This window comes from Bombyx mori, chromosome 25 (assembly GCF_030269925.1).
Source record: "Bombyx mori chromosome 25, ASM3026992v2".
In the NCBI taxonomy this organism is placed as follows: domain Eukaryota; kingdom Metazoa; phylum Arthropoda; class Insecta; order Lepidoptera; family Bombycidae; genus Bombyx; species Bombyx mori.
In genome coordinates this window covers 367945-384321 of record NC_085131.1, presented here as the reverse complement: position 1 = coordinate 384321, position 16377 = coordinate 367945, and the positions used below count along the sequence as shown (strand labels likewise).

The following is a 16377-nucleotide window of genomic DNA, read 5'->3' as shown; positions in this document are numbered from 1 at the left end:
TATCGTTGCCTAGGATGTCAGGATTCTATATTTGTTCGTTCCGGTTAGATTGGTTCGCGGCCACTGCTGCAGTACAATTGTGACTTAAAGTTAAGGGATCAAGGTGTATAGCCGCATTCGCGTTGGGGTATTTATCAGTTCCGGTAATCGCTTAGCAGTAGACGGCCTCTGCACTAATCTGACCTGAAAATCTCTTTTTTTCCTATCTATTCTAGTAACCTTGAGAGGTTATGCTAGATTCGCAGAACGAGTAGGTGAGCTCACGGGGCTCTAACTTTTTTTTTTTTCTAACTTGAGGGCGTTGCTAACACTAGCCCTCGTAAGAGCAGTGCTTCGCAGAGTTTACCACCGAATCGGAATCGCGAGCCACTGAGAAGATCCGGAGATAAACTCAATGGGTTGTGGCTGTGGGTTTTATTTAGCCGCCGAACCCTTCGCAAACGACGGGCGACGGGTTTGACGAGAACGGTGAGGGAATCTTACTAATCTTGTACTGCGTCTAGAATTTTAATTGGCATAAGGCGGGAATAGTGTTTTTTTTATTGCCCTTGAAGGCAGACGATCATACGACCCACCTGATGGTGACTGGTTACCGTCGCCCATGGGCCTCAGCAATGCCAGTGGCACAGCCAAGCCACTGCCTACCGCAGTGTCGCCAGGTAGTATGGATGAACTCTACTCCGGTGGCGGGCGGTGCGATGGTAAAAACGAGATGATAGAATCATCTCAAATGTACACTAAAATGTTTATTGTGAAAGAAATAGGTAGCCAAACAATTACTGTTTCAGTTTATATTGTCGGCCTGCCTGCTCTTATAATCTAATTATGTATATCGTATGACGTTGGAAATATCCTGTAGGTTTACCTATTTTAATATTAAACTGTGTGACTATAAATTAAAGCATTTGCGATAAACTATTAAAAGACAATTTTTGTGAACAATTTTTATTGTCGATTGCATACGTTTACAGTATAGTATATACTTATTTAAATACAAGTACATAAACGCCAGCGTCATCTCAGTACTTATGAAATCGAATTTAATATCAATCAAATTTACATGTTGTTATTACCAATTAGACTAGAGTGTAATTTTGGAGAGTCCAGGGAGTTTTTGTTATTTAAAACCTTTTATTATTATTTTTGTTATTATTTTACAATTGTACTGGTTGTACCAGTTAGTGAGACTGAACTGAAAAGACTGAGTTAGTAACCGCGTCATTTTCTGTAATTCATAAAATATAAAGTTTCTTGTACTCATTATGACACACTTAAAGCCAACGTTCAAACTCAGTCAGTTGACAAATAATTGTGCAATAGTAATTAATACACGAAAAAACCCGGTCACAGAAATGAGAGGGAATTGAATTTAACAACCCCAAAATCGCGTACATTTATTATAAAAAACATAATTGGTATAGATGACAAAGAGAAAAACAAAATGGCAAGAATTTTATAAACAATTCTTTTATATTCAAGAAACTAGTTTTAACTTACAAAGAATCATAATGAATAGTATTATCAGGGTGTAGTACAATATATAAGTAATATTATATATGTAAAGTTATTTAATGTAATACTTGACGAAACAAGAAGGGTGCCTTGAATTGAAATTTTTAAACATAATAATTGAGTTGAACCGTATATTGAAAACTAATACCTACCGCCTATTAAACATTAGTTAGTAGGTACAATAGAACCAGGGATTGGCATTGATATGATCTCCCTACGAAATACATAAAAATTATTTCTGGAAAAACGAAGTTAATCGCGCCAAAAACTATGAAATCAATATAAATCAAGTCGAGTACACAGATTACACTCATTACTACTTATAACATTTGTGGTAAAAATAATGAATAAAGTTGTTCCTCAAAATTTTTGTATAAAATTTGTATTTTATGTAATGTAATTTTTCATATCTTTGTAATTACAGATCCCGATCTAAAATAGTCACGGAGGCGTATTTCACTTTGCAACCACAAACCCCCCCTGTAGTCAAACACGAGGTCAAGTCTCTCATTTTCTCTTCTTCATTTAGCATTCAGTCTTCATTTAGCAGTAGGCAGCGGCTTGGCTCTGCTCCTGGCATTGCTGAAGTCCATGGGCGACGGTAACCACTTACCATCAGGTGGGCCGTACGGTAGTCTGCCTACAAAGGCAATATTTTTTTTTTTATAAATAACGGCTAAGACCAAACGTATCATGTGAGTTTTGAATAATTAATTAATAGAATCGGTACTGATATGCACTCGAGTGAACGATAATGAAGACGTGGGTAGGTGGCCCCCCGGCACAACAACAACATCTTCAATGTTGTTGTTGTTCCATCCAATGTTGTTGTTATTATTTATGATCAGTTGAACCTTGAGCATATCTCTCGAAACTCAGAGAGGCCGACTATCTCATAATGGTTATTTATAAAAACTCTGGAGCGATTAAATCTAGTTTTAATTTAAGTTTTCTAAAAGGCTTAAAGAGGCAGATAATTGTATTATTTGAATAGTTTATTTTCACTACATATGTAAATTAAAAAGCAGTTTCTGCTAGTCATATTCCCCGTGTATCGATCACAATTGACCTCGTCAACTGGACGATAAATATTTAATTGAACAACGAAAGAAGTTAATCGCATATTAAATCTAGTATTTTTAAAAAATAATTTCATTTTTTAGCACCATCTTACCCTGATATTTATAATAAACTACATAATTTTTATATATATACGTAAGACAAAGTGTTTCATCAGTCAATATACAACTGAACTGACTTTATATCATATTTTAGCTGAGCAATAATTATTATAGACATATCAATGTTAATGTTAATGACATTAGCGTCCTATTTTTAACAAAATACTAATAATTCTAGTTTAATATCTCAAATCCGAAACCTGACATGCCTGCTGCTACAAGAATCACTAATACACGGTAATTATTGACAGTGTTCTGTCATGTCGACCACCGTGTTCTTCTTCCATCCGAAGAAAAAGTAGCCGACCGCCAGACCAAGGACAAGGGCCAGACACAGCCACACGTTGTAGGTCATGAAGATTAACATCAGCATGTACGAGGCGGTCGACTGAATGAAGTGGAGGCACGTCTGTATTATGTGGCCGCCCGACAGCATAGAGTATCTGAAAGCAGAAGATTAACTTCATTGATTTTATTGCTTAGATCGTTCGGCGGGCTCAGAACGAACTGTGAAGTTATAACCGCATTGAGACATCCCAAAGTTTTTTTATTTTTATTTCCCTTGTAGGCAGACGAGCATACGGCCCACCTGATGGTGAGTGGTTACCGTCGCCCATAGACTTCAGCAATGCCAGGGGCAGAGCCAAGCCGCTGCCTACCTAAGTAGGTACATTCCGAATGAAGTACATAATGGAGGTTGAATTAATTGAATTGGAATTACGAATTGGACTATACAAAGGACACAGGAGCAGGAAAATATGTCGATAACAATAAAAAAGTTAATTGCAAAATATGTCACTTTGGATTCTTCGGTATCTCATTAGCACTACTTAACTAACTATAATACATACAACATGCCTCTTCCGATCTGGTCTAGCTAGGACTGTATCACGGCCGCCGTTATTACTACGTATATTATCTATGGATGACAGTAACCACTTTCCATCGGGTGACTCAGGTGTTTATTGAAACGATAAACTCAATACTACTACAAAATTTCAATTGATAGCTATTTCGAAGTCCGTTCTCTTGGACACATACAGCTCATAAATTCTTTAAAGCCAGGCTCGTCGTGACCGTCAATCAGATAGACGCACATAAATACGTCACGATTTACTCAAATGGCGCCACGTTCATCCCTGTACATACTTGAATATGTTATTAATGAAATTATGCAAAAATGGTTCGATGCTTGTGATGGAAATAAGAGATACCTATGCGTGAAACAATTTCGATTAGGACGTGCTGAATGTTAAATATAAAAAAATGACGTGAAAATAAAAATAACCTCCAAAGTTTTTATATAGTTAACGATAGCAAAAGAAATCAATTTTAGCGATTAGAGTTCGCAAATCTCCAATAAAAATTGGGCCTTTGGTGAAAAACTGAGTTAATTCCTTTGATGATTTTTGTGTATGCCGGAGTTTTATACAAAGTGGCAGGACATCAGACACATCAAATGCTATACATATAATGATTACGAGCATTCTGTCAAAAGTCAAAAGGGATTAAGAAGAAGATACGGCTCAATTAGTCTACAAACACGAAATAATTTTTTTCAAAAACGGATGTCAGTCAGTAGAATTTTTCAACTAAATCAACTTTATCAGCTTCTCATGATGGGTCCCCCTCTATCGACTTAATCGTTTGTTCGTCGCTGTTGTCTCGTCATACTGGCTTGTCGACAGAGCGCAGAGAATCTCTAAGAGCCTCGTTTACAGGTGACTTGAACATACCAAGAGACTGTCAATAAATTGTCACAGATGACAGTTTAGTCAAAGCTATGAAATGGGCATGAAAAAAAAGAAGAGCTGTGGAGTCCTCGTACAGGACGTCGTTACACGGGCAGACATCCCAGGGACCCGTGAAACAATGACCTGATGACCTGATCATAGTTACTGTTAGGAATTTAACGCAAAAGGTAAAAGACCGAAAAGAATGAGGTGCACTCAAAGAGACCTACACTCAGTATTGGGAGGACACGAGTTGAAGAAGAGATGAAGTCTGCTGTTTAAAATCATTCGTTCTAAACCATCATGTCTCTTACTAGCTCTACGAATAGCACAGAGAAACTTACTTGACAACGGCAGTACCGGCACACGGACTATTGGTTCCGCATTCGCTCTTGGTGATATTGACCCTGGAATCGCTGGCAGATGAGGCCCGTGTGTGCAGCGCTTCTCTGTAGTATTTCAAACCTTCGTACAGCACCCCGGCGAGGAAGATTGCTACTGCTGAACCAAACAGCTCCAAGGCGTTGGTAGTCTTCCATCCTTGGAACAATATTTCGGTGCACACGCAGGAATGGAACTGAAAATATTTTTAGTTTTGTTAGGTATTTATCATATTATATATTAACTAAATTTGATCTAGCATAACGTTCGGCATTCCAATGCAATAGAAATTGCGATTTCACATAACTCATCATTGACGGCGGTGACATTTAATTCATGATTTAATTAATTAATTAATTAATTAATTATGAATTAGTTCATTGATTTGATTGATGATTTAAATGAAGGAAAAATAGTAATGTATTTTACGTGTCGCCAGGAATAATATCAATAGACGCCGCATACATTTCTGAGATTTGATTCTCTGATTGGGAGACATAGTGGTTATAAGAATCTGGGGCGGCCCTAGCACAATTGATAAACGTTAAACTCAGAGAGAAAATAAACTAAAAGATGTTCCGTTTTATGTATGCGACACAACATCTGCCCCCATTAGAAATAATCATCTAGTCTTTTTCGCCGTTGTTGTGTATGTTACATTCCTTCAGAAACTAAATTGTATTCGTATTGTACTTAGTAATATGATTCCCACGCTCTCACTTGACTTTTGCCAAATATTTTTGCTGGCAACGGACGCGGGGCCAAAACAAAGCCCCCAAAGGAAGCCACGCGAGTCTAACTTGTAAACACATTTTTCACCACATGCCATCATGCATTGGGATAGTAAATATTTGCTTTTTGAGAGGAAATTTGAAAATGTTGACATGCAACAAAGAAAGACAGTAAAATGTTGCAAAACTGATGTCACTCGAAAGTTGACATTACATTATTGTATGGTAATTAATTTATAATACTGCATCCCAACGGGTTGGCCTCGGAATGAACTTGGATAAAACCAAGGTAATGTTTAACGGAAACGTCATTCCGAGACCAATCGATGTTGGCGGTACACCTCTCGAGGTTGTTCAAGAGTATGTCTACCTGGGACAGACCCTACAACTAGGCAGAAACAACTTTGAGAAGGAAGTGACCAGAAGGATTCAGTTGGGCTGGGCAGCGTTCGGGAAGCTTCGTCAGGTCTTTTCATCGCCCATACCACAATGTCTGAAGACAAAGGTCTATAATCAGTGCATCCTACCCGTGCTTACCTACGGAGCCGAAACGTGGACACTGACTGTGCGACTAGTCCACCAATTAAAAGTTACTCAGCGAGCTATGGAGCGAGCTATGCTCGGTTTGTCATTGCGAGACCGAATACGCAATGAGGTCATTCGGGCAAAGACCAAAGTGATCGATATAGCTCGCAGAGTTAGTAAGCTGAAGTGGCAGTGGGCTGGTCACATATGTCGCAGAACCGATAACCGTTGGGGTAGACGTGTTCTGGAGTGGAGACCGCGAACCGGCAAACGTAGTGTAGGACGCCCTCCTGCTAGATGGAGTGACGACCTGCGCAAGGCAGCTGGCAGTAACTGGATGCGTAGAACCGAAGATCAGGTTCAGTGGCGAGCTTTGGGGGAGGCCTATGTCCAGCAGTGGCCTGCCGCAGGCTGATGATGATGATGATGATGATGATGGTAATTAATATACGGTGAGTCCGCCGTAACACCGTGGATCGGGCATTTCAACCCCTCGCCATAAAAATGGCCCCTCTTAGGGCCTACGGTGCTTTTAGGCACCACAAGCACCGGTCACCGTCCTCGTCGAACCCGTCGCTTGCGACGAAGGGCTCGACGAGAGAATTAACCCATAGACACAGCCATATTGAGTTTCTCGCCGGATCTTGTCAGTGGGTCGCGCTTCCGATCCGGTGGTAGATTCTGTGAAGCACTGCTCTTGCTAGGGTCAGTGTTAGCATCACTCCGGTTTGAACCCCGTGAGCTCACCTACTAGTTCAGGTTACGCTTAAATAGCTTCTCAAGGCTATCAGCTTAGGTAGGAAAAAAATACATAAAATAAAATAAAAATAAGGCCTATGGTTGAGTAGATATCATTCAATATATTTTAATACGATATGTCACATGTCAAGAACTGTTGTAGAGCAAATAAAATAAGAAGTTGTCATAGTGTCGGTTTTTAGTTAGAATCTCTTATTTTGATGTGATGTTTTTCCTGTAGCGACATCTAGATATTTATATTTATAGATTCTGGTAGATTATGAATTCGGTCAGTATCTTTGTATGTCCTCTTGACATACAGACACCAATTACACAGCATTGTTGTTGATACACGTTACAAAAACCTTCTGAATTCGAAATTCGTTCCAACTTCGATATTCTATAAACATAACAGAACAATACCTATTTATAAAGAATATGAATGAGGACGTCATCGATGGAGGACGTAATTAATTGTTTTTATTTCAAGGTCAACGGAGAGAAAATTTAAAGAATAACACGTATTATACAGAATATATATTGAATTTTTTATTTTCATTGTTTTTTTTTTTTTTTTGTAAGTTTGTATATGCAGTTTTTTGTTTTCTTTGTCTTAATTTAATATTAGTTAAAGATATTTTTATCTTAAGCACAAACGCTCTTAAGCAAGATGTGTTCACACTCAAAAGGGTGAATTCTATAATGTATTATTTTATGTAAATAAGTTCAATGTTTATGTGTGCAGTTTTCATCCAGTTGTGTGAACCTAATAAAAAATAATAATAATATATATATATATATATATATATATATATATATATATATATCTTGTTAGTATGTAATTGCGTAATAAGCATTAACTTTTTCGATAGGTAACTGCTTAGTTGTATCTCTGACATTGCTGGTTACACTAGGTGGAGGCTGTGCTGACTGACTACCACCCAAGGCAATAACACAACTAGTATAGTATAAGTTTTATCTCACGATACACCATTTTCTTGGCAGAACTAAAGTGTTGACACAGATATTGCCCAAGTTTTTTTGTTTTTTTTTTTATTTTTATTGCGTAAATGGTTGGACGAGCTCACAGCCCACCTGGTGTTAAGTGGTTACTGGAGCCCATAGTTATCGCCCCGCCCTTCAAACCGAAACGCATTACTGCTTCACGGCACAAATAGGCACGGTGGTGGTAGCTACACGTGCGGACTCACAAGAGGTCCTAACACCGGTAAAAAAATACCACCAGTAAGTCATCAACGATTTCAATAAGTTAGCGACTGATTTGTGATAAACGTGACGCGTCAATGCTCTTTTCCGTGTTACATAACCTGCGACCTCTCGGATAGTCGGATGGTCTAGCTGTCAGAAGAGAGAACGAGTTGAATAGCATGACAATAAAATGTAATTAGTATATATTTTGTCGTAAACTCATCGCTATCGCCACCGCGGCACCGCACTGTAGTCGACAACAGTGTAACCACGGGCCACTTGTGTTCCTTCACACGCTGATAAATTTATTTATTGGTTTCTAACAGGAAAAATATCGGTGCGAATAACATTTGTGGCTTTATTACTTCAATTTATATGTTTTGACACATGGTAATTAGACTACGTTAATATTAGCGATGAGATTCCTACCGGTCATTCGGAACGGTTGATAGCGTTTTAAAGGGCTCACATCATCAAAAAGTTATTATTTATTTGCTGAAATTATATCAAAATGATGACTTTGGTAATGCTTTGTACCACAATAAAACTGTTTCACTTGGATTTGTAAGTAAACCGTAATTGTATCAGCAGGTAGGACCTCTTGTGAGTCCGCACGGGTAGGTACCACCACCCCGCCTATTTCTGCCGTGAAGCAGTAATGCGTTTCGGTTTGAAGGGTGGGGCAGCCGTTGTGACTATACGAGACCTTAGAACTATATCTCAAGGTGTGTGGCGCATATACGTTGTAGATGTCTATGGGCTTCAGTAACCACTTAATATCAGGTGGGCTGTGAGCTCGTCCACACATCCAAGCAATAAAAAATAAAAAAAAACCCTTATGTGACGTTACTGCTTATTTCATTATTTCTATTCAACGCTATATAAACTTTTATAGGTTTTTTATAACTTTATTTATCTATGATGTTTACGACGGAGGATACACGATATTAAATACTGTGGGCACGTGCCCGAAGTCACCGTGTAGCTAAAAATGCTGTTGTCATTTGCCGGTAAAAATGCATGTGCACTCACCACCATAGCATGACTGTGGTCATGTCCAGCGCATGGGTCGTCGCTGTTTCCGTGGTCATGTCCGTGGTCGTGGTCGTGGTGCATCATGTGGTCCATGGCTGAAAAAGGTAATTGTAATTCTAAATATATTTTTATTTCTAATTTTGAATCGACAAAATAACATCGTTATTGAAATATTTAAGTGAATAATGCGGAGGAGACTGGAGAAAGGTGCTCCTATTTTTTTTATATATTTGTTTATTGCTTAGATCGGTGGACGAGCTCACAGCCCACCTGGTGTTAAGTGGTTACTGGAGCCCATAGACATCTACAACGTAAATGCGCCACCCACCTTGAGATATAAGTTGTAAGGTCTCAAGTATAGTTACAACGGCTGCCCCACCCTTCAAACCGAAACGCATTACTGCTTTACGGCAGAAATAGGCAGGGTGGTGGTACCCACTCGCGCGGACTCACAAGAGGTCCTACCACCAGTAATTACGTAATTCGGATAAAAGCGATTTTTTGTGAAGTAGATGCGACCTTGTGGTTGTGATTTAGAGGTATGCCAACCAAGGTTGCTGCTAGGTTGCAACTAGCGCAAATAGCTAGTTGTGCAATAGTAGCTTTCACCGGCGCTTACAGGTCGGACAACTGTTGCGCAACTCACCTGTCTATCTACTAAGATGCACATTACAACCTACTGCATATTTGTATCTCAATCTTCTGCTAAATATTAGTAACAGTTGATTAAAACTGAAATCACAACACAAATGGGAATTGGACTGTGTATGTCAGAGTGAGCAAACAAATCACCATTTTGTTGGAATTAATATTGTGCAGTGGTGATAAATACTACGTGTCTTTTCCTGATGACTGATATTCGTAAAGAGCTGCCTACTCTTAGCTGGTTTATCTCTCGTGTTTTCCTCGTAATTTGGAAAGGGGAATTTACTGTAAGAAATGCACAAACCAGTTTTGTAAATAAAAACTTCACGTTTTAGTAACGTAATTCAAACGAGTAAGCGATCGTGTATTGAAGTAAGCGAAACAAACGATTGCAACTTTTGTTGGGTCTGTGACGTCTGTGTAGATGTGTACATCTGTTGCCGTCCTGGAGAATGAGACTAGAATAATTTTATGCAGTGCCATCTATATATTTAACAGACATGTCGCTAAAATTATAAAGAGGAAAGATTTGTTTGTTTGTTTGTATTGAATAGGCTCCGAAACTACTGAACCGATTTTAAAAATTCTTGCACTGTTTGAAAGCTGCACTATCCCTGAGTGACATAGGCTGTTCCTTGTTTCCAATAAAAATATCAGAATTAGGAATGCTACAAAAATTAACTAAAATCTGACGTTTTGAAATATCCAGCAAACATATTTTATGAGTTAAAGAAAACAGAAGTAAAAAAGAACAAGGAGAAACAAATTTTTATACATAATTCAGGTTGATTATAAATGATTCAATTTTGAGGAAACAGAGAATATGAGACATCCGTTTTGCCGTCTCCATACACAGTCATTGACAGTAGGTACGAGTTGCAGTTTTTTATAACGTACTCAGTAGGTTTGAGGTTAGTGACGTCAATGTAAATTTAAAAACCTAATCGTTTTCCAAATACCTAGTTATTTGGAATGCCTTTCAAACTATAAATCTCACTGCGATAGAACTTTTTTGTTAAAACATAGAGCTCACTGTCATATGCATAACGCATATACGACCATAAAAGAAAATCTTGTGCCTACTAAAAAATTTGTTCCCATGCAAATCCTTCTCTGATAAGTTTATACATCCTGCAATTCGATATTCTCGATGATCTTGTATTTAGCACCACTACCCCTATGTGATTAGTCCCTAATAAAAATAAGTTAGAATAATATTTTCCAAAGTTCAATGACCTGTATGTTGAACATCACAGAATAACGTGTACATTTAAAACCACACATCTAATTGGTTTTTCATGGACGTTGAAATTTTATTGATAAGAATAAACCTGAACAGATAAAACTGTACTATCTTCATAATTACGTCATTTTACAACTCTTGTATTGTGTTTTGACATAAAGATTTCGCTTCCATGGTGTTCATTTTAACTGTTATGTAATTTAGAAAACCAAACATATGCCGTTACGCCATACAGTACAAGACGTTTACGATACGTTCTGCGTTGTTCACATTGTAGTTTGATAATAAATGGTTGTGACAGATAACAGAAAGTTTGACAGATCGTTCATCCTCTTGGAAGGCTAGCGTTAGAGAAATACACTCGTAGATGATCTGAATCAAATTTAATTGTTGCCGTACTAAAATTGTCTGCTCAACTTTGCAATGATTACAATGTTATATTACAAGTTTAATACCCGGATCACACAAAGGCATTTAAAAAAGATAATCTGTGATTTTGGTTCAGCTAAATGCAACGTCATATTTTTTTGTAAATTCGACCACCCGAGCGCTTCAGATAAGGCTTGAATATAGATATCGTTGCTTGTGTTTGTTCTAGTGGCTCCAATCATTGCGTTTTCTTGGTTGTTTCACTTAATTAGATCTTAATTGAGCTGTGTATACGTAATAGATTATCTCTAACTCACACCGTTACAGATAATCGAGTCATTTCCAGGTCCAAGTATTTGTTTTAGGACAGAGAAACTTAGACAATTTCTAAGATTTTAACACTTGTAGAATATTTTATAATGTCTACGTGTACATTTTTTCGTCTACAGTTTGTTGAGTATAGGTACGCAAGAGGAAACACCAAAAACCTATTTCCAGTTATAAAGTCCCAGTAATAAATATCTGATTACTTACACATTATTAATTTGTACTATTGAGAAAATATTTTACGCTTTAAATTAGCTATGCATAAATTGGCTACCTTTAACGTTGATATTATTATAATACGTATTTCAACGAATTCTTCGTGCAAGAACAGAGGGGAATGTTTTATTTAGTTTCACGACATTAATAATTGAAAAATTATAGATACTGAGAAATATAATTTATTCATACCTCGCTGATTTATGTAGTCTTGGATAGAAAACTTCTAAAAGTCTTCTACGGTGAATTGTTTAGTAACCGGGTTGCAGAGTCTAATGAGCGGGCCCCGGTTCGATGATTATTGCGTCACCGGTTGACCGTGAAGATTTAACGGATATTTGGTTTCATCATTAGATTTCATTTTATGTGTCTTAATTATCATCCGTGATTAGAGAAACGGTAAAGAAATACCGGAACTACGAGAACCGTAATTTAATTGAAATCAGGATTCTGTTAATTTACATTTATATTAATACATATTTGTGAATAATCTCTGTCTTATCAGAGGAGGATGATGGGGACAGCTTTTTTTTCCTGCCTAAGCTGATAAGCCTTAAGGGGCTATTTCAGCGTAACCTTAACTAGTAGGTGAACTCACGGGGCTCAAACCTGAAGACGTTGCTAACGCGAACCCTAGGAAGAGCCGTGCTTCGCAGAATCTAACACCGGATCGCAAACGCGAACCACTGAGAAGATCCGGCGAGAAACTCAGTGGGATCTTGGTACGCTTTTTTACCGCAAATATCTGTATATTTTACATAACTCTCCTCCTCTCCTTACTTCCTAATAATACCTATCTCGTGATAGGGACTAGCAGGCTCGCAGGCGTTGAATCTATCGTCCTGCCGCAAAGCCTTCATGGGTTTCTCCTCTAACCGATCAACCCGAGCTAGACCAGGCATACCTGACCGAATATACCCTAGTATTAGCTTCAAATCTAAGATGTAGCATTGCATAAATACCACAATTATTTTCGAAATTATAAGGGAACAGATGAAGATGATATAGTCTGTTAAAATTATGACCTCCTTCGACTTTGCCGGAGTCGGATTTAAACAATACGATTATCTGTGGCGGTGCACCTACTGGGGCTGGTTCAAGGTGAACAACTTCGTAATAATGCAAACGACTACGAATTAAGACAGGAAATTGTATTTTTCAAAGCGTTCATATCTATATTTTTTCGTTTGCCATATTATCCGGGAGAAATATTATATGTGTTGTAATAACGTTTTGTATATTGTGTGTGATGTGCATATATTTGGAAAAAGCAAGCCTTGAGTTTCTTGCCGATTCGTCTTAGAGGTAAAACTGCATTCCGTGTTGGCGGATATAGTGATAATTGTAAATAGACATGCTTTAACAAAAGGCAACTTCAAATAGAAAAAAACAGATATTCCAAAACAAATGAATATACACTAAAAACAATAATCATCGAAATCGATGACGTGATATTGAGTTATTCATATCTATTTGTCGCGCACGTACTTAATGCAAATTTAAGTCTTATAATATGGTTTTCTCATGAATTCCATTATCAGAACTGGACTAAACTGGACCACAAAGGAAGCGTCAGCTTTCTAATAAAAAAAGAATCATCAAAATCGATTAACCCAGTCAAAAGCTATGAGGTAACAAACATAAAAAAAAGAAAAAACATCCAGTCGAATTGAGAACCTCATCCTTTTTTGAAGTCGGTTAAAACGCGTCTAAAGGCTTATTCGAATAAACAAACTATTCGCTTTGATTTTGCTCGAATTAGAAATGTTTCATAGATCACATGAGTTACACAAGCTCATTTTCGTGTTTAGCTTTCTCGTTTGTAATCATTGATGTACAAACATTTCCCGTAGCATCCATCCCTATTGTGGTAAGAAAGGGTGTATACAGCATACCCACCAACTCCATTTTAATACTATACATTAACGATGCAGTAGTATTTGAATAAAGCATTAGCTGTGCAGTGTCGGTCTAGAATGACATTACGCAGCTTCTTCCTGCGGGTCTCGTTAAAGGCGGTATTACCAGAATATGGGCATCACCGCTCTCTGAGTATTATTCCCGCGTACAGTCGGCATTGACTGGTTGGCAGGGCGTATAGTAAGGTCTCGCAACGACACATAATTATGAATTATGATCATCAAATATAATCGAGACTACGAACCCATTTTTTTTTTAATTCCGTTGGTGGCTGGACGTACTCACAGTTCACCTGGTGTTAAGTGGTTAACGTAGCCAATAGACATCTACAACGTAAATGCCGCCACCCACCTTAAGATTTGAGTTTTAAGGTCTCAGTATAGTCACAACGGCTGCTTCACCGTTCAGACTGAAACGCATTACTGCTTCACGGCAGAAATAGGCGGGGTGGTGGTACCTACCCGTGCGGACTCACAAAAGACCACCAGTAATTACGCAAATTATAATTTTACTGGTTTGATTTTTATTACACGATGTTATTACTTCACTGTGGAAGTCAATCGTGAACATTTGTTGAGTAGGTACTTATTTGATTAGAACGGCCATTTAGGCCACGACGACTTCTAAAGTATTGTAAAAGTTAACATAATTTGATAAGCCAGCTCAGTTGACCCTCGCCAATACACCAATTCAATAACGAATAGAGACTCCATTATTGTGGTCCATATGAGCTTTGATGACAGCTTAACCATTTGGATTTTCATCTCCGAATCACCCGTTGATGCCCGCGCGGCAAATAAGGTGCACGCTCGTCTCTCTATTAAAACAATTAAATTATTTACATTTGTAGGTCATTGTTATCAGCACTTCATCGCGTCTCCCAACTAAATAAATAACAATAGTGTAAACAGCATCAGCAATGTTGTATCCGTTACTACACTCATTGCAAACACGATAATTTTGCGCAGGTGTGCGGAACTGTGTCGTGATCGTCCTACTTTAAAATATACTAAATCGGCATAGAAGTCAATGAGGACAATGAACTTGCATTTTTTTGGGTTTACCCAAATAGCCGCAGTTGTTTCTTTCATGGGACTCCAGAGGTGCAAGACGCGACGTGTAGCTGGGAACGTACTTGGACGACCCTTAGGTTGATAAGATACAGGCTCACTATCTAGCACTAAAAAATCGGGAAGCTCTAGATGTCTCTAGACTGCAGCCATGAAAGAAAAACATGCGTTGTTTGATGTCCCATTTCGAATAGTTTTTGGAAATAGTTTTGTTACGATGCTCTCGAATGATAGTAAGTTTTCACGCAGCGTTTAATTTAGTATAAATTCCCTTAAAGCGTCCCCTGTACCTCTCATCTGGTACCGCGGTCAGGACTGTGTACTGTATACCAGTAGTTGCAGTCTTTGATGAAGTGATTGCCATCTCTTACACTGATTCAATCTTGGTATATATAAAAGTATATTTCTGTGATGTTGGAATGTTAAGTGTAGTTCACGGCGCGGCTGGTGTTAAGGAGTTACCGAGGTCCACACTTCCATAGACATTACAGCGTGAACGCCACAATCCAGTTTTAGCTACCATGACTGCTTCGTGATAGACACATTACGTTCTTAGCAAATCTTTATTGTGCCTGCCCCATTCTTCTTAGGGCGAAAATGTATTCCAAATCGGTGACAAAGTCATAACTACGAAAAGCGCATGTGAAGGGCACTTGAATGATGACATTCTGATGTAGCACAGTTTCTTGTCTATTGAGTTCGCAGAAGATGATCACAACACCAGATAAACTCGAATGGCGGTAATTGTGTTGCATCGCCTGTAACCCCATCGGTTTTAGAGGTTTGCGCTAAAGATGACTGATTAGTGATACCGCCTTTTTGCCAAAGACTATTATAGTAAAACTATGCTGTGTCATCAAAGAAATGCACATACATATACGCTGTTTGAATACAGTACATGACGCAGCAACTCAATGTTTGAATGTGTGCGTGGATAAATTGTGAGCTTCCTTTGAGTGGGGGTACCAGTGCTGGCGACATTAGCTGATTCATTTTAGGACATGTCTTCGCAGTGTTTCCCGAGCGTTATGGCATATCGTTCCTCAAACACGGCTTACGGAGAGTACTCAGAGTATAAAGTACCTTAGTACTAAAAATCTTATTTTTTTTTAAATCCTCAAGATAAAACCACACCATTCAACGCCTATTTAAACAAAAAAATATGAAGTTAATATTCTTGTGCTAAAATTAGTACTGTTAGGTAAGTGTGCTAATGATTTGCGTAAGGAACGAATTTTAGTTGTGGTTCCATTCAGTTGTCCTGTTAGCCGTTCCTAAATCGATAACATCACAAGCCCGCCATTTAAAAAATTAATGACGCTAAGGTTTTCTGTTTTCTCCGCCGGCGCACAAAGATGAATTTTGTCCTCAGCGTATGTTAAAGAAGGAATAATGTGCCGGAGTAAAAAGGTACTCTTTACACTGTCTACGTTTTCCACGTCTACACATGATTACATATAACAGAACAATACTCGGGTGCCTGTACACTGAAGAATAGTAAAGTCTGTCTGTTTGTTTGTTTGTTGGCCCACGTCTCTGGAA

At 38.2% G+C, this 16377-nt stretch overlaps 1 protein-coding gene across 4 annotated transcripts in view; it reads right to left on the bottom strand.

Annotated features, from left to right (window-relative positions):
• Nucleotides 1–929: 929 nt before the first annotated feature.
• The window catches only part of LOC733007 (copper transporter), a 34857-nt gene continuing 19409 nt past the window's right edge, over nucleotides 930–16377 (bottom strand). For 3 of the 4 annotated variants that reach the window (XM_062675995.1, XM_038020202.2, XM_038020201.2), the window contains exons 2-4: nucleotides 9043–9140; nucleotides 4771–5003; nucleotides 930–3136 (exon numbers count right to left, since the gene is read on the bottom strand). In XM_062675995.1, coding sequence (XP_062531979.1) covers nucleotides 2935–3136; nucleotides 4771–5003; nucleotides 9043–9138 — 531 coding nt within the window. In that variant the 5' untranslated portion in view covers nucleotides 9139–9140 and the 3' untranslated portion in view covers nucleotides 930–2934. 4 annotated transcript variants of the gene reach the window in all.